The 19,374-nt window shown below is 37.2% G+C and overlaps 1 protein-coding gene across 2 annotated transcripts in view; it reads left to right on the plus strand.

The window, feature by feature from the left end:
• STARD3NL (STARD3 N-terminal like) overlaps nucleotides 1–19,374 on the plus strand; it is a 53,713-nt gene that overhangs the window by 12,389 nt on the left and 21,950 nt on the right. For both annotated transcript variants that reach the window (XM_059397079.1, XM_059397077.1), the window contains one exon: nucleotides 16,629–16,896. In XM_059397079.1, coding sequence (XP_059253062.1) covers nucleotides 16,672–16,896 — 225 coding nt within the window. In that variant the 5' untranslated portion in view covers nucleotides 16,629–16,671. The remainder of the gene's footprint in view (nucleotides 1–16,628; nucleotides 16,897–19,374) is intronic.

Raw genomic sequence — 19,374 nt, forward strand, 5'->3', positions numbered from 1 at the left:
ATAGGAAATATTTTTTATTTTGTTCGTTGCCACATCCTATGTTCAGAGGAAGACCTGGTACAGCTTTTCGGTGGTCGATACATATTTGTAGAGTAAATGAAGTAGACATAGTATATTCCTGGCAAACTTTGAATTTTCAGAAATTATCAAGTGCAATTTTAAAATTTTGTAGTACACATCTAGATTCAGTTTCTCAGTATATGTTTGAGTTCGCCTCATAAATTTCGCAAACATCAATATACATTTATCCAGCCATCTTTAAATCTTAATATTTCTATATTTAGTGTCAAAAAAAGTTCACTAATATTTTTACTATTGCTATAGAAATAGATTGCTTAGAAATTAAGTTTCTATAAAAACAGGTTTGGGCTGGCGATTCACAGATCTGTACCCCTGGGGATAAAAATACATTATATGTTTATTTTAAAAAAATTAATTAATTAAAAAAAACAGGTTTGGGTTTGGTAGATAAATTAGTGTTGTTAGAAGACTTACTTAAAAATACTATAGCATATTTGTTTTTTGCTTTAATTTTTCGTGGTCATTGATATCAATTTCTAAATAAATCTTAGTCCTAAAGCATATCATTGAAAGGTTAAGTCCTATTTATGCACATATGGTTACTTTGATCTGCTGATATTAGCAGAAATTATTGAGTGATATAAGACTGCAAGAAATGACAGAGGTTTTTGACAGAAAGCTTTAAATGTGTGTGTTGGGGGAAGTGGGCAGGAGGAGGGCGGAAAATAGCAGCAAAGAGAGAGCAGATTTATCAGAATGGAATAAAAGCTTTCATTATATCCCAAGTGAGTAAACAACACTAGAAAAGACCTAGAAAATAAATATTTGGAATGAAACAGTGGAAAGTATATAGAGAGATATTACTATGGAGTCAGAAATTCTAAATTCTTTTTTTTTTTTTTCAAAGATTTTATTTATTTATTTGACAGAAAGAGATCACAAGTAGGCATAGAGGCAGGCATAAAAAGAGAGAGGAGTAAGCAGGCTCCCTGCTGAGCAGAGAGCCTGACGCGGGACTCGATCCCAGGACCCTAAGATCATGACCTGAGCCAAAGGCAGCGGCTTAACCCACTGAGCCACCCAGGTGCCCAGAAATTCTAAATTCTTAAAGAGAACTAAGAGAAAGAACAGAAGGAAGTGGTATTGAAGTATAGCAATCAGTAGTCGTATAATAAATCAGCTGCATGAATTAAACAGCATCTGGTATGTCCAAGCCTCGGTGGATGGTGCCGTGTAAAAAAATCTCTCCCCAAGTCTAGGAAGAGTTTGGGTACTAATATGTGGAACCAAATGAAGGACAGATTTGGCTTCTAAAAGCTTATAGAAAAGTGATTATCTTGTGCACATGTTCATTAAAGACCTGGGCAAACTTTAGAGCCTAGACTGTTGCTCAGTATACTCTCCAATGTTCCACTTAGGCCCCAGGACAACAACCAGAAAGGCCATTAGTAGGGGTTTGACTTAACACTGGCGAACATTCAGACAGAATACCTGCCATCTTCAGTCACAAGTACTTAGGAAGTCTTCAACCAGTTTTCATTTGTGTGGAGATAATTTGATAGTTACATAAAGGGCAAAATTATTTTGCATGCCTCTTACAGAGGTTTTCCTTTTAGTCTGTCACTTAAACTGTCTTGTATAGAAGAATTATGCAAATATGTGCAAAATTCATGTGCATTCTGTTTTATAGAATGATAAGTTATTTCTGAAGATGATTCTGGTTCCTCTGTGCTCCGAAAAGTAGCTCACAGTGTGGCAGAGTTAATTTAATGATTTTTTTTTTTGTAATGAAAATTTACATTTGCTCTCTGTAATAGCAGTATGCTACATGTTACATGTATGTATGTACAACTACATGTATACATTATACTTAAATTTGTATCATATGTAGGTTTACAGATACAGATGGATGGATGGATAGATACATAGAGGCAACTCTATTACAAAACATCTTTCTGTCCTCCTGTTTTCTGAACTATTCATAAATTAAGCCATGTACTTCATGACGCTTACTACTCAGTACTTCAGCATGCGTCTCCTAAGAATAGGGGCATTCTTCTACATAACCAGGAGACTGGACTGTAATCAATTCTCCAATTGTTTTCTGTAACTTTTTCTCTTCTCTTTTCTTTTTCTTTTATTTTTTTTTCTTTCATATTCAAGATTCAATCTAGGCTTGTGTATTGCATTTGGTAGTTGTATCTCTTGATGTTTTTTTAAGTTCAAAGAGTATCCACAACACTTTTCCTTCTTTCTGTTCTTGTTTTGTTTTAACCACATTGACTTCTTTAAACAGTCTGCAATACCTGTCGTGGAGAACATCCCAAAACTGTGTCTATCTAACTGTTTCTTTATGACTAAAATCAGGTTAAACATTTTTGCTAGGGTATGTCATGATAGATAAGTGGTGTTGTATACTTCTTACTGCATCACATCAGGACATATATAATAATGTCAGCTTATTCCAATATTGATGATGCTGTTTGATTGGGTACAGATGGTGGCTGCTAGATCTCTTCACTGTAAAGGTGTATTACTCCCAGTGGATTTATTGGATAATCTGAGGGATAATACTTTTGAGACTGTGAAGATCCTTTTTCTCAACAACCTCTTAATAATTTTTAGCATCTGTTGAAGATTCTTACGTGGTTCAATTACTCCAACTGTGGGTTACAAATTGTTGATTTTTCTAATTTCATTATCTCTTCTTCCTTTTTTATCTTTTTTTTCGGTAAAGGAGAACTTCTGCCCCATCTCTCTCTCTCTCTCTCTTTTACATACTAATGGACTTCTGGAACTTTTAGATTTTACTAACATTACTGCCATTACTTATTTTCATGTTCAGGTTGTCCCACATTGGCCAGTGGGAGCCCCTCAAGACAGCCTATACAATTATTTTAAATGATTTTGGGTTCTTTGTGTATCTTCTGTAGGAAATCTTTGCTTACAGAAATGTTTAAAAATATTCTCCTATACATTCGTATTTTTTGCACAGTGTGAGTCAGGGTTCAAAGTCCTTTTCTTTTCATTTGTTGTCTTTTTACCATTGGATTGCTCTGATATTTTTGTCCAAAGTCAAGTGATCATATAAGTGCAGGTCTATTTCTAGGCTCTCTTTTGTGTTCCGTTCATCTATTTGTTGACCTTTATGTTAGTGCCATACTGTTTTCATTACTGAAGCTTTATAGAAAATCTTTATGTTAGGCAATGTGAGTCTTCCAATTTTGTTCTTTTTTCTCTCAAAATTGCTTTGGATATTCTCATTTCTTCGCCTTTGTATATATGTATTTTAGAATTAGCTTGTCAATTTCTACCAAAAAAACTTGATGGGATTATTATTGGGATTGAGTTGTATGTATAGATTGATTTGGGGGAACTGAAATATTAATACTATGAGTTCTTCTACTCCATAAACATTATATATTTCTCCATTTATTTTCATCTCTATTTTCTAAGCAGAAATTTTCAGTGTTGAGAACTTGCATATATTTTGTTAAATTTATTTTAATGTTTTTGATGCAATTTTAAATAGTCTTTTTCGGTCTGTATTGTTTTCAAAGGTTTATTTATTTAATTTGGAGAGAAAGAGAAAGTGCATGCAGAGGGAGGGGCAGGAGACAAGCAGACTCCCTACTCAGCGGGGAGCCTGATGCAGGGCTCAGTCCTAAGACCCTCAGATCATGACCAGAATCTAAATCAAGAGTCAGACGCTTACCTGACTGAGCCACCCAGGCACCCCATGTTTGTCTGTCTTTAATTTCTTCCCACTTTCACTGTCCGGAATGAAGGGACTGGTAAGTAGGTGAATCCCAAAATTTTAAGCAAACTTTTGCTTTAAAAAAAAATGAAAAGCAAAAATAATCTTGTTGCAGCATAATAAAGGTCATTACAGACGTCTGCGTATGCTTTTCTCTGCTCTGGCAGCAGGGTGTGGAAGAGTGGGAGGAAGCCAAAGCTTCCCTGAGAAAGCAACCTTTGAATTAAGGCTTACAGGTTGAGTAAGCCATAGACATAAGGAGAGTAGCACTCCAGGTAGAGAGAAAAGTACAAGTAGAGCTTCCAGAGAATTTGATTCCTTTAGGGAAATGCTTACAATTTCTTGCATGAAGTGGTTCTGAAGAGGGAGGCAGAAGTAGACCATGTGTTAGGTTAGGCAACATTAAAGAGTTTCAGGTGTGTCTACCTGAAGGTCCCAGGAAACTTTAATAAATAATCATATCTCAAATTTGCTTCTCTAAAAAATTTACAGGTGTTTGATGAGAATTCTTTTTTTATTAGATTATCAATAAATTTCTTTATCTTGTGTGCCTTGTCTTTTCTTTGTCCATTCTTCCGGTTGAATTTTAAGGTTTTCATTAGGTCTTTAATCACCTTTAAGTTTCACTTTCTAGGGGCGCCTGGGTGGCTCAGTGGGTTAAGCCGCTGCCTTCGGCTCAGGTCATGATCTCAGGGTCCTGGGATCAAGTTCCGCATCGGGCTCTCTGCTCGGCAGGGAGCCTGCTTCCTTCTCTCTCTCTCTGCCTGCCTCTCAGTGTACTTGTAATTTCTGTCAAATAAATAAATAAAATCTTAAAAAAAAAATAATACCAACTTATTTAAAAAAAAAAGTTTCACTTTCTAACGTAATATAGGGAAGCTTTTGATTTTTATGTATTCATATGTATCTCTTTGTAGATGTTCTTTTAAATTCGTCATCCTAAAAACATTTATTTACCTGCAGTTTCTTCTACTGCATAACACATTCAAATGGTTTTGTTTCATTAACTTTTTAAAAATTTATTATTTTTTAAAAAAAATTTTAAGTTTATTTATTTGACAGAAAGAGAGGTAGCTTTGATAGAGAGAGAGAGGTAGTGAGAGCAAGAACACAGGCAGGGATAGTGGGAGAGGGAGAAGCAGGCTTCTCGGTGAGCCCGATGTGGGGCTGAATCCCAGGACTCCTGGGATCATGACCAGAGCCAAGGCAGACACTTAATGACTGAGCCACCCAGGTGCCCCTTGTTTTGTTAACTTTTAAATGGAACCTTCAGTATATTTCGATGTATAGATTTCTTTCTCCATGAGCCATAATGACTATTTAATAGTTTCTTTCTTTTGTAACTGAATTTAGATGGCATTTTTATCATCTGTAAATATTTTTTGCTGAAGAGCTTAAAAGTACAGGCCAGATGGCTTATAGGTAATACGTTTTCCTTGATCTTTAGTGTTTTTTTTTTAATTGAACTAATACTTGGTAGTTAATTTCCTTTCTCAGTTAAAATTTCTGACTTCTGATAAATCAGCATTGTGGCCTCTCTGTCCACTTGTGTGGCCCATGAAGATTGGCACACACTCCTCTTCTGTCTGTTGTTCCTTGTCTCCGCGTGATTATACTTGCCACTTTTTTCCTTCAGTCTGCAGTTGTTTTTCTTATATCACTAGTTTGTTTCCCTATATCTCTTTCAAAACCTGGAGAATAAGAGACTTGAAAGGGCCTCGCTTTAAAGAAAGTGGAAGACAGCAGGTCAATATGGAGATGAGCCGCACAAAATTTGAAATCATCCCAGTTCCCCCAAATTGAAAACCAGTCAAAATTTACATAATTTCAAAGCTTTTTGGCCCACATGAATCATAAGTTGTGTTCATGCATGCTTTTGAAATGCAAAGAAACCGAAATATCTGCCTCCTTATTAGGTTTAGCTTTTATTTATATGAGTTTTGATTAATTTATGTGATGTTTCAGAAATACCTTCAAATATGGGAGTCTTACTCATGGGAGCTGTTGTGAGGTTAAATGACTCTATTGTAAATTAAGTACTCCGTAATATGCCCAACTCAGTTTGCACTAACAAAATTACTCATTTTGCTATTAGGTTAATATGTGGTATATATAGTGTTATATACATGGTCATAGGTGGGATTAGTTAATACTTGTGTTCTTTGTTCTTGTGTGTTTTTGGACAGTTAATTTCAGGATTATGCTAGTTTTATTTAGTACTATAATAGCTTTTTTTTTTAATGTTCTAGAGTAGTTTGCAAGATTTTATCTTTTTTTTTTTTCTCAAATTTTGAAATACTGAGCAAACTGTCTTGCTGTAGTTCCTTTGCTAGGTAATTCTTTGTCAACTTTTTTACTTTTCTTTTTAGGATGGTTCATTCTAATCAGGCCATCGTCTTCTTGATAAATCAAGAATACTAAAATATTTCCAGAGTATTACCTTTATGATGCTGAAATGTAATTATTGTTAAGTATCATTTGTAGCTTGAAAAAATAGCCTCTCCTATAGTGGTACTTTTATTTCTTTCTTAATCTCTCTTTTCCCAATCTAGGTTTACCTCTTTGCCTATTTCTTGGGTTTAATTTATATATTTTAAATCTGTGGAAATGTTCATCCATGTACAAAAATAGAGCATTGAGTGTGATGAATCATATTGTACCCATTCCCCCGCTTGGAACATTTACCATTCTCCTTTAGGACTTATTTATTAATCGTACTTAACTGTTTTTTCTTTTTTGATATTTTTCCCTATAAGATACATGTAGTTTTTGTAGTCTTAAAATTTAAGTGCCTATTTTAAAAATTTTGTTGCTTACTTAAAAAGTAATTAAAGTACTTTAAGAAGTGAATTTGATGCTAAGCACAGATTTGACAGCTTTCCACTGCTTTTACTGCCATTTAAAAAAAATTATACAACCCAATTTATTTATTTATTTTTTTCAGAATAAGATGTTTTACTTTCATTGAATCTACTTCTCATCCTGAGAGGAGAAAATGGATATTTACATTGAACATCAGAGAGTTTGACATGTTCTTACTTAGTTCTTGCTTAGTTAGTTGGACATTTTCAGAATTAATTTTTTTTAAGATTTATTTATTTATTTGAGACAGAGAGAGAGAGAGAGAACAGACATGCACAGGCAGGGAGGTGGGAAGGGCAGAGGGAGAGAGAGAATCTCAAGCAGACTCCATGCCGAGTGTGGAGCCCGACCCGGGACTTGATCCTAGGACCCTGAGATAGGTCCTGACCCCAAATTAAGATTCAGATGCTTAACCAGCTGAGCCACACAGGTGCCCCTTCAGAATTCTTTTATAAACAACTCTCTAAACATTTTCCTAAGGTCTTGCTGTTGTTTTTTAAATATTAAAAATTTTAAATATATTTACTTCAGTATTTTAGAAAATAGTGTTCTGATTGTTATGTGTTGTTTTTTCCTATGTACAGTTCCTAATTAAAAGACTTATTGAATTAGATTTTATTTAGCAATATAGTTTTATGCTAAATTTTATAAGCATAACATCATATCCTCAAAAAAAGCATATTGTCTGTGATTGAGGGGTTAAAAAATAATTATCAGTCTTTAAAAAATTATGTATTCAAATAATCTGCATCCATATGTATGTCTTTAAAATACCAAATAGATTTTTTTAGAGAAGTAAACTGTCAACACTTCCATTTCATTTTCTTCACTCTTACATTGTCTTCATTTTTAAGATGGGCTTTTTTCCTCTGCATACATTATTGATACTGAGTGTTAAATCTTAAATCTGATTACAAATGTATTATACTTCTCAACTTTTAGAAATCCAAATATTAGCTATACTTGCTAAGTTGAGAGGATATATCTCAGAATCTGTGTACTTATTAAGAGCCTTTTGCTGAACTTTCCCTGCTTTTTAGTGGTTATAAATGAATAATCATACTTAAATACGTGTAGGTCAGATTTTTTAAAAAGCAAATGTACTGTATTACCATTACAGAGTCAAGTTCAGTTATTCTAGCTTTGTTTTGAGCCTGATAACTGTGGTCCTCTTAATAATTTACTTGCAGTAAATTATTGATAACCGCATGTAAGTTCGCAAATCAGTGCAATACATTATGTTAATAAAAGAAGAATAAAAACCATATGATCCTCTCAATAGGTACAGAAAAAGCATTTGACAAAATATATCGTCCTTTCTTGATAAAAACTCTCCACCATGTAGAGATAGAGGGAACATAGCTCAGCATCATGAAAGCCGTATATACGAAAGACCCACAGCGAATATCTTCAGTGGAGAAATCTGAGAGCTTTTCCCCTGGGGTCAGGATCAGGACAGGGATGTCCGCTCTCACCACTCTTGTTTATCATGTGAGTTGTGAAAGATATATTGGAAAAATACTGGAGTGAAAGTACAACTTTCTATAATTCTCTTTTGCTTTTGGAATGTCACCACTTGCCCATGATACATAAGAGATGGTAATATTTAAGGTGACTATCTCTAAGGTGGTATCTGAATGGTATCTCTAGGAGTTCTCAAAGAGCAGTGCTTTTGTGGGTCATCAGGAGACATCCAGACACCCACTTTCCCAAAAGTTTCTTAGTGGCATCACACTGATTGTTAATGTTATAGTCCAGCCCTCTTGTTGCCCGAGAAACCTGGTTTGTTACCATCTGTTGCCAGAGTCCCGTGGAGAGTGACTCTGCCTCATGTGGGTCAACTCACATCCCCAAATCTTTAGTGAACATTCAGTGTAGACTGAATGACTATCTCAAGCTGAACAATCTCTTGTTTCTCTATGTACACTGTGACATTTTTTTTTTAAAGATTTTATTTGAGAGAGAGACAGTGAGAGAGAGCATGAGAGGGGAAGTCAGAGGAAGGAGCAGACTCCCCTTGGAGCTGGGAGCCCAATGTGGGACTCGATCCCGAGACTCTGGGATCATGACCTGAGCCGAAGGCAGTTGCTTAACCAAATGAGCCACCCAGGGGCCCTACACTGTGACATTTTAATAAGAAACAGAGTAACATGGAGGACATTAGGAGAAGGAAAGGAAAAGTGAATTGGGGGAAACTGGAGGGGGAGATGAACCATGAGAGACTGTGGACTCTGAGAAACAAACTGAGGGTTTTGGAAGGCAGGGGGGCCTGGAGGATGGGTGAGCCTGGTGGTGGATATTAAGGAGGGCACATATTGTATGGATTAGAAAAGAAAAAAAAAAAAACCCAGAATTTTAAAAAGATGATAGGAGGCATGCCAGGAATTATTAAATTGTTCAGTGACAAAAGGCACTGATGATACCCTTGTGCCGTCATATCAGTCATAGGAATAATCTGGCCTGCGGACTGGAGATATTTAAAATCCAACAGGCGAGGAACTCCCCCTTGAAGATGCCAGTCTAAACACAGCTTCCATTTGCTGTGATACTCCTCTTCCTGTGCTTTCTGAACTGACCCATCCCCTTTCTGATGGGCACATTTTCTCCTCTGCTCTTTAGAGCTGAATGCATGCCCTGTCAGCGTTCTCCTATCTTGTCTTGCAAACCATTTTGCTCCTTCAGGGACACCGTACATCTACTCTGATTCATTATGTGTGACCTTAGAGTTGAACTCTGAGAGCAGTCTTAACTCTAATGGTTTCACATGTCTCCGCTCTGCTCCCCCATTGTAGCCCTGATGATATGGGCAGATTTGTAAAAAGCCTTGCAGACCTTCATACATGCACGTACATTGTTTTCTTTTTCTTTTTTAAGTATTTCACTCAGTAGTCAAATTAATAGGGAACTGCTGGCAAAATTTGACTCTGACTGAGGAGTTAATTTTTATTTGTACCAAACAATAGGGTGATGTTATTTAAATGCTTTAAAGAGTTTTTATTTAATCCTTTGCAGTAACTGATTGTTGCCCACAGATTTCTGTATCCAGTAATCTGTATTTCTCTCTATCCAGTAATATCCTGTTGTTTCAGCTGCTAATTTGAATGTGATTGGTAGGTATTTTAAAACTCAATCCAGTATTCATCTGTTTGGTTTCTTAAATTCCACATATGAGCGAAATCATATGGTATTTGTCTTTCTCTGACTGACTGATTTTGCTCATCATAATGCCCAGTAGCTCCATTCTGCAAATGGCAAGATCTCATTCTTTTTGATGGCTGTAGAGAACAAACTGAGGGCTGCTAGTGGGCGTTGGGCTAGCTGGGTAATGGGCATTAAGGCGGGCACTTGTGATAAGCACTGCGTGATATAAGTGATGAATCACTGAATTCTACTCCTGAAACCAATATTACACTGTATGTTAACTAACTAAAATTTAAATAAAAGCCTGAAACAAAATAAAAGATAATAAAATTCAATCCAGTAGCCTAATTTTTAGAAACATTTTTCTAGACATTGTATTTAGTTTGTAGTATATATGGCATAAAGTAAGCCAAGACTTTTTTGAAATGTGAACACAGTGGTAATGGGCAATTGGCCAAAAAAAGGTTGGTTTGATCTTGGATTTGATCTTAGTACTTTGATGCTGGTTCTCCAGCTCAGGAAGCTGAAGTGTTGTCCAAAGGTGTCAACTGCTTAACCTTGTCCCCTGCTAGTCTTTCTGAAGCCACTTTCATCAGAGTTCTGCCTGGCTTTTACTTTACAGGGTAGAATCAACAACATGAAGTATAGGACAATGAATTTTACTCTTTTCTTTGTTTAGAACATCTTATCTACAAACAACATTGGAAGTTTTAAAAAAACATAAGCAGCCTCATTGAAGCAAACATTAAGTAGAAATTTATATTTTAGGAAAGGTTAATAATTGATTGCATTTGACATGTAGGTTATCAAGCTCTTCTTAGGCATGGCAGAACTTTGCTCACCTCATACTGATATCCTTAAAATATGAAAGTGGTTTTATGTTTTCTGATACTTCAAATTAGCTGTGGCTTCCTTCCCACTGCCTCTCTTTCTGTGTATATTTAATTTCTAAAGCCTCTATGTTTCTTATACTGGCAAGGCATGTTTGTAAATGTCAGGTTATCCCCTCAGTATTCCTATTTCTAGTTCTAGCTGTTTCATCTTGGAGCCTTTAGGCTCTAGATGGGACTTCTACCACAGTAAACTAGATCTTATCCCATGTGGGCCTTGCAAGAGGCTAGCTAGCTCAGGCTGCTCCCTGCTCCCAAAGAAACCCAGTCCTAGGGTAGAGTGGGCATAGCTGAGGTAGCCCTGTCTTTCGGGATTCTCAAATTCGGTGCCTGCATCCCCAAGTCCATTTAAACACCTCCTGATGTACCTCCTGTTTCCGTCTAGTAATATGGGAGGAGGCTGAGTGATGGGGAAGAAAGACGTAGAAGACCTCAGTTTTAATCCTAAACTAAATTTTAAATCCTTAAAATATGGGCACATCCCTATAATCCACAGAGGCCTCAGATTCTTCCTTCTTTTTTTTTTTTAATCTTTAAGCATACATTTGTTTTATAGACAAAAATAACTTTAATAACAAACATGAAGAAAGCTTTGAAACAATGTGATAAGAGAGTCTCCAGGTGTTAATGCATTTTCTTACCTTTAAAACAAGAGAGTGGACTAGATTAGAGTGAAAAACTCAAATGCCTCCAGGCTAGGTCAAACTGAGGCCAAGTGGAAAGGGCATCTTACTGCCTCTAAGGAGGTCAGCAGCTTCTTGGCCTTATTGTCATGGTAAGGAAATGCAGGACTAGTGGTTCTGTGTTTAACTTTTCAAGAGAATCTAGAAATCTGGATTTTTACATGAAAATTCATTATTTAAAATGTCCGCAATTAGTTCAAAATCTTGAGCAACACTGTGCAAGACCAAGCAAAACATGTCTATAAGGCAACTCTGCTCCCTAGGCCTTTGGTTAAGATGATGGCTAAAGTCTGTCTGAAAGAAATGGTTTTAGTGTCTGTTATTCTGACACTCTCTTCAAGGAGAACATACAGTGTCCTGGCTGTTGCCAGAAGTAGTGCAGAGAAGGAGGCTGGGTAGTTTGGTTGAAAGATGTGGTTTGAGGCCACCTGTGGGTGCCCAGAGGCTCACTCTCCTCCTCTAGGAAGGTATAGGAAACTGTGGGACTCCTGTATGATGCTAGCAGTGGTAGCCAGTGCCCAGAGCAGCTCCTTTTTACCATCTGATAGTATCAATTCTGTGCTGAAGCCCATGGAGTTGAAGTTGTGCCTCAGCTTTGCACCCAGCCTGGGGATGGGTGCCGTGGCAGAATCCTGGAGATGTGAGCAATTCCTCTTGGAAACAGAAAGGATTCGAGTTCTTTTTGTTTTGTTTTGTTTTTTCCACTTGGGACGGATGTCATCATTTAAGAAACTACCAACATAGATGGGACAGAATTCTTCTCCAATTCTGGTAGTATGGAATTAAGGAAAGAGAGCAAAGAGCAGCATGTTGATGTTGTAAGCACTGCTGAAGTGGCCCCAGGGAGCCAAAATACGGTCTGTCCCTAACCTGTGGTGTCACTAGAACAACGGGTGGAGAAATTAGAATGAATCATAGGTTCTTGCCAGTCATACAATCAGAGCATGCATTGGAAAAATGAATATTCATCAATTAGCCTATTTTTGCTAATCCAACAACTAAATCTCACCTGGGTCTCCTTTGTGAAGCTAATGAAAGCAGTAATCCCTCTTTCTAGAAAAATGCCCATCATAAAGTCTGGTTTCTGTTGGGACAATTCACCTCTGCCATCTTCATGTGAAAGCATCAATAGACTGGAAGAATGGTTGTGGTGGCGTTCCTATAAAACCTGGTAATCAAAAGCAGGCAGCAGGTCATATTTGAACTTCAGGCTATAGTTTGTCAACCCTGGGTTTAGAACATTGATAGCTGTCCTAGATTGGAGTACTAATCAGCAAATATGCACTTACATTCTCCTGCTCTTTGAGGGGAGCATACATGGTAGCTCTGCTGCCCTTGGGCATGGCCTTGAGGTATACTTTGGCTAATAGACTATGAACAGATAGCATGTATACAGAAATTTTAAGTGTATTTACATGATCTAGCTTGTTTCCTGTGCTCTTGCGGTGAAAAGAACATGACCCACACAGTCCTGATCCAAGGAGGAAGACGAAGATCAGACCTAGATCCAACACACAGTTTGAAGCCAAGTTCTTCTGCCTCCAGAAGCAGTTTCCCAGCTGGGCCCCCACTAGAACAGCTGAACTTCAGGCAACCTGTAGACCCGTGTGCTTGAGAATAAAGGTAGATTGTGTTAAGCCACTGAATTTTGTGGAGGTGTCAATATAACGTGATTGTAGAAGTAGCTGGCTAATATTATAGTTATTCATCTAGAGAAGAAGACATGAATCTCATTTTCAATAACTGAAGCAACAAAAGGAGATTCTTATCTCCTCACACAAATCCCAGAAAAAGATAAGGAGATGTTTTTCTTTTTAAAGAATAATTCTCCACCCTACTCCTCCTCCCCCATACTTTCCCCATGGTTGGATTAAATCTTGAATTACAGATTTAGGTTCTGGTGCATACAGCTAATCAATGCTTAACACCATCTTTAGAGAGGCTTGTTTTCCCTAAGCCAACCCCAGAGAAGTTGTCGGTACCAAGAACTGAATATTTAATACTTCCAAAATTATATCTGGAAGACTGTCTGAGCTCTTCCTTAGGGGGAAAAATAGTTGTAATCTTTTCAGAGAATGTTGAAAGCTGACTCTGTGCTAATCTTTGTGATAGATGGTAGAATTAACTTAGTTGACCAGTTGTATTGTTCCTCCTCTGTGGTAGTGCTCTATTGTAGTAGTCCACGGGGCACAGGAGTGTGCAAATCAAATTCAAGGCCTTCATGGAGCATAGTGACTAGCAGGAGAAACAGGCAAATAAATGGATAATTAGGGCACACTGTGGTAAGCAGTAGCAGAAGTGGCATATCCACAGTCCTAGGGGAACTTGGAGGAGATGTACTTGACCTTGCCTGGAGATTAGAATGTGGGGAGCATTTCACTGAACTCTTCCTGAAGGAATTCACAGTTGAATCTTTAGGGATTCAAACAGTGTTAGCATGAAGTCCTATGACCGTAGAGTAGAAAGGGGCTTTATATAGTATCCTTTTCTATACATTAAAAGGAAGCTCTCTCCCTTTTAGGATTTCCCTCTGTCCTAAATCTGATAGGAAGCTGCTCACAACAGTCTGTGCTTCGGGTAACTATTGTTGAAGGTATGCAAGTATCTGTAAATTCTAGCTAGTTAGCAATTGTGTGCATGTTCCTGAAAAATAGTGTAATGATTGTCATTTCTCAGGGCAGGTGTATATCATTGTATGATGTCAGGTTTTAGTTTGAAATAGCCTCAGATTTCTAGGGTTGGTGTTTTGCTTCGTTACCATTTTTTATTCATGAGGAGTAGGTTCAGGGAAGGAGGACTGGATGAGATTGAGAAAATGATCTAATTACCTTAGAAGTGATTTTCTTCCTAAATACAGTCCTGAGTTTCAGTTGTGAATTTATTGGATTGTCTATACAGTTTAGTAGACCAAAAATTTAAATTAATTTTTAAATATACTTGCTAATAGAATATTAGATTGGCTTAAAAACTACTTAGATTGCTTTTTCTTATGTAGAATGCAGGGCTACAGAAATATGTCTTTATTTATCCAGGTTGAAATTTAGAGATCAACTGCAGTATCTTTTTGAACTTTAAAATGTGTGTTTCACCACAGAAAAAACAGTTACATTCCTTTTTAGCTATTGTTCCAGAATTAACTCTTAGAAGCCTGGCAGATACTTTAGTGTTTTGAGAGCTTTGTTTTAAGGCAAACTGTACTGGGGAATATCCCACTGGTATTCCTTCCCCTAGAATGATAATGATCTCATTGAGAAATAAATTGTGTAGAAATGCTTCAATTTTTGGAAATTTGTATTTTATTTTATAAAGCACTGAATTGGACTCCTATTGAGCATTTCAGAATGTCCAAGGTGATGTTATCTACTGTCACCCAGATGTGTTGAGAAGGGAGGGAAGAGCCTTATAGAGACCTGGGACATCTGTCCAGGACTATAACAATTTTACATTTTAATATAATCCTTCCTACTGTAAATACAATATGTGCAAAATAGGGAATCTGAAAATATGGAAAAGGTAAAAGTGCGGGGGGTTCTGATATCAGGCAAAGATAATCAGTACTAAGATTTGGTATGTTTCATAGATACATTCTTATAAAAATTTGGTTTTATTTTTACGAAGTTGTGAACGTACTCTGTGTTTTGTTTAATATTCAGATTTTAGTCAAGTTACTATTAAAACAGACATTTTTCTAAGTACACATACTTTCTAAGTATTTATTTTAATAACTACTGTGGCTGTACTATGATTTATCTAATCCCTTGTTAGATATTTAGATTGTTTTCTAGTTGGAACTGTTATAGACGTATAATGATAAAGTGATAAAGTCTACTTCACATGTAGAGATATCATGTAGAGACATGTAGACAATATATGTGTATGTACATAGGTGTACAGCATTTTGAATATTCACAAATCAATACACTGCTGAAGCTACTACCTACATCAGTAGATTATCATTAAGTGGGCAGAGCCATGCTAGCACTACTCAGGCCAAGAAATGGAATTTGACCAAACTTGTGAGCTCTAGTTGCTATTCCCTCCCTCTTGCTTGAAGATAATCACTAAGCCAACCTTTAATGACATAGATTTGAAAATCCTCTTCTTATCTGGCCATTGCTGGTCACTGGCAAAAGCAAAGAGAACTAGTGCATGGTTCCTGGATCTAGACAAGAGTGGCACATGAGGGATGCCTGCGTGGCTCAGTTGCTTAAGGAGCTGCCTTCAGCTCAGGTCATGATCCCAGGGTCCGGGGATCGAGTCCTGCATTGGGCTCCTTGCTCAGCGGGGAGCCTGTTTCTCTCTCTGCCTCTACCTGCCGCTCTGCCTGCCTGTGTTCTCCCTATTTCTCTCCCTCTCTGACAAACAAACAAATAAATAATAAGATCTAAAAAAAAAAAAAAAGAGTGGCACATGAACTTCTGCTTGCATTCCCTTGGCCAAAGAAAGGCACATGAGGTCAATAGAGCCTGTGGTATAGAAACTCCGATGGGGAGAGGTGCTATAGGAGGGAAGCAGGAATGTTTGGCAAACAGTAATGCCATCTACCATACTGTTTTATGACTTCCCATCATTCATGAAGAGACCAGACCACTTAGGTGACTAATCTTTTAGTTGTACTGTAGAAGCACATCTTGGTCTTGGTTGGAGAAGGGGGTTCCTGGATCTCTAGATAGAGCTGTAGCTTGTGTAATTAGCACAGAGGTATTTGGAGAATGCTGAACTTTAGAAGTGTGTATACTTCTTTTCCAAGAAGAGACCTGGAAACATGCTTATTCATTATGAGGTGATGAGGAAATGCTAAAGTCAGTTTATTAGATACTTTCTTTGGTGGAAAGCAGTTCCTCTTCAGGAAACACGTTTTTCCTGTCTTGTTTACACATTCTTGTTATGAACTCTCTGGGGAGCTTTCAGGAAATGGATTCCTGGTTCAGGAGTAATGACAAGAGTTGGAGAGGTTTTCTCTAGGGCCCAGCAAAGGAACTGGCCTTCAGGTTATCACTGAGACCTTTCTTGATGTGGTTAGCATTCTGTCTTCTGTCTTTAATTCTGTAAATTGCGTTCTTCTTTATTTCATTCAGAAATGAATGAAATAAAGCTCTTTTATAATATTGATAACATCAAGAATTGCTTCTCATTTCACTTTCTCTTCATGTCTTCATCAGAAAAATGTCTTCAGTTAAGACACTGTTTCTCAGAGAAACAGTTGTCTAGTAGGGGGGTGGCATGGTGGTCTTAGGTGAGCTCTGATTTAACACAAAACTCTCTTCTCTCTAGGGATGGTGAAGTTGGAGAAAGGCTTCTTTAACCCTCCTCCAGGATGAACCCCCTGCAAGAAGACATGGAGAACGCTCTCACAGGGAGTCAGAGCTCTCACGCTTCTTTGCGCGATGTTCATTCCATCAACCCCACACACCTCATGGCCAGGATCGAGTCTTATGAAGGAAGGGAAAAGAAAGGGATATCTGATGTCAGGAGGACTTTCTGTTTGTTTGTCACCTTTGACCTCTTATTTGTAACATTACTCTGGATAATAGAGTTAAATGTAAGTGGTTTTCCCCATGGCTCTACATAAGAATTGTTTCCAGACACAAACAATTTTATTTTTCTCATCATTTCTTTCTTTAGTGAAAACTGTCTTTTTTCCAGAGGGAGTAATATTGCTCTTTTCCAGATGATTTTGACTTTTCTTGTTCTGTACTGTCATGTTTTAAAGCAGAGCCTGTTCATTTAAAACTCACTTTGGAATTTGAATTCACAGTATTTTGCTCTATATCAGGAGTTAACAAACTATAGCCTGGGGCTCAAATTCAGCTGGCCTGTTTTTATACAGTTTCATTGGAACACAGCCCAGCCCTTACTGTTTGCCTGTTGTTTATGGCTGTCTTTTGTGCTAAGTGGTTGAGTTGAATATTGGGCCACAAAGGCAAAAGTATTTATTTCCTGGCCCTTTTCTTGCCTCTGGAATACGTTTTAGATGTTACATTTACTTTTCTAATCCCCATGTTTAAGATTTTCCATACATGTATTCTTTACTTTTTCACAAAGAGATAATTAATATGTTATTGAAAAAATGTTCTAGAACCATTCGGAGGTTTGTCCCCTTCTCATCGAGTCTTTGCGGTTATATTGCCAAATAAAATTATCTAGACCAGTAAGTACTGTCCAATGGCAATATAATGTAAGCCTCGTAGATGATTAAGTTCTCTAGTTGCTATATTAATAAATGTAAAAATAAACAGATAAAATACATTTTAATAATATATTTTATTTAACCCAGTATGTCTGTTTGCCCCTAAAACCTTGGCTCTGTTTATATTCCTTACCAACAAATAGGTAACTCTTCCAGAATGCTTCTCTCACAAGGAAGAATTGTTTAAAATCAAACAAGCCAGTGATAGGACACATTAATTTAGAGTATCTCTTTTTATTATTTGTTCCACATGTATACATTAAAGACAATATTTAAATTAATGTATTTTTCAAAGGAGTAAGATGTTTTCCAAAATTGAAAACTAGTTTCGAATCTGATCCATCATTTAACAGGAAAGCACAGTAGCAGTTTTCAGGGAGCTCACGTAAAAGTTATTTAAATAACAGCACAAAATCAAAGTATTTATTGATTTACCACTAATATCACTCCCTGCTTTTAAGTGATGGAAATCATGGGGGTAGAACTGTGGTGGGGTTCATGGATCACACTCTCACTTCCCCCCCTTTCTTACTGCTTCAACAAAATTGAAATGGAAGTGAAGTGGACTGCACGCTGTTCTTATGCATCAGAGGGGATCAGTGTTCATCTGTGTGCAACATGTTATACATGAAAAATCACCAGACCTAGCAATTAAGAAATAAAAATTAATTTCTGTTTAATTTTTTATTGAAATATAATGACCAGTGTTATCACAGTTTCAGGTATATAACATGAGTCAGCGTTCCTCTGCATTACTCAGGGCCTGTAATCAGTGTGGTCATCATCTGTCTCCAAGGAACCTTATTGCTGTCTTGCTGACTGTATTTCCTGTGCTGTACTTTTTATCTCTGTGATTTACATACTTTATAACTGGAAGTTTATATCTCTTAATCCCCTCTATCTGTTTCACTCATCACCCTACCCAACCGCTCCTCTGGCAACCATCAGTTTGTTCTCTGTATTTAAGAGTCTGCTTTTTGGTTGTCTCTTTTTACTTTTCGAGGATTTTATTTATTTATTTGAAAGAGAGAGACATAGAGAAAGAAGGAACACAAGCAGGGGGAGTGGGAGACAGAAAGCAGGCCTCCTGCGGAGCAGGGAGCCCAATATGGGGCTTGATCCCAGGAATCTGGGATCATGACCTGAGCCGCAAGCAGAGGCTTAATGACTAAGCCATCCAGGCACCCCGGTTTGTCTCTTTTTTGTTTGTTCATTTGTCTTATTTCATAAATTTCACATGTGAGTGAGATCACTTAGTATTTGTCTTTCTCTGAGTGACTTAATTTCACTTAGCATAAAATAACCTCTGGGTCCATCCACATTGTTGCAGATGGCAGGATCACATTCTTTTTTATGGCTAATACTGTATTTGTGCATGGACGCATGTATGTGTGTATATAACATATCCATTCATCTGCTGATGGACATATCCATATCTTGGCTATTGTACAATGCTGCAGTAAACACAGGTATACATATATCTTTTCAAATTGCCCCAGTTGTAAAATAAAAAGATCATACAAGAACATATGATCTTGGAGTACCTGGGTGGCTCAGTGGGTTGAGACTCTACCTTCAGCTCAGGTCATGATCTCAGGGTCCTGGGATCAAGCCCCATGTTGGGCTCTCTGTTCAAGGGGGAGCCTCCTCCCCCTTCCCCGCCTGCCTCTCTGCTACTTGTGATTTCTTTCTCTGTCAGATAAATAAAATCTTAAAAAAAAAGAATATGTGATCTTTAGGATAGCACATCTTGTCTTTTTTTAGCAAGCTTTTATTTTTTTATTTTTAAATTTTTTTTAAGAATTGTGGTCTCTCTATAAATCTCTAATT

The sequence above is a fragment of the Mustela nigripes genome, chromosome 4 (genome assembly GCF_022355385.1).
Source record: "Mustela nigripes isolate SB6536 chromosome 4, MUSNIG.SB6536, whole genome shotgun sequence".
NCBI lineage: Eukaryota > Metazoa > Chordata > Mammalia > Carnivora > Mustelidae > Mustela > Mustela nigripes.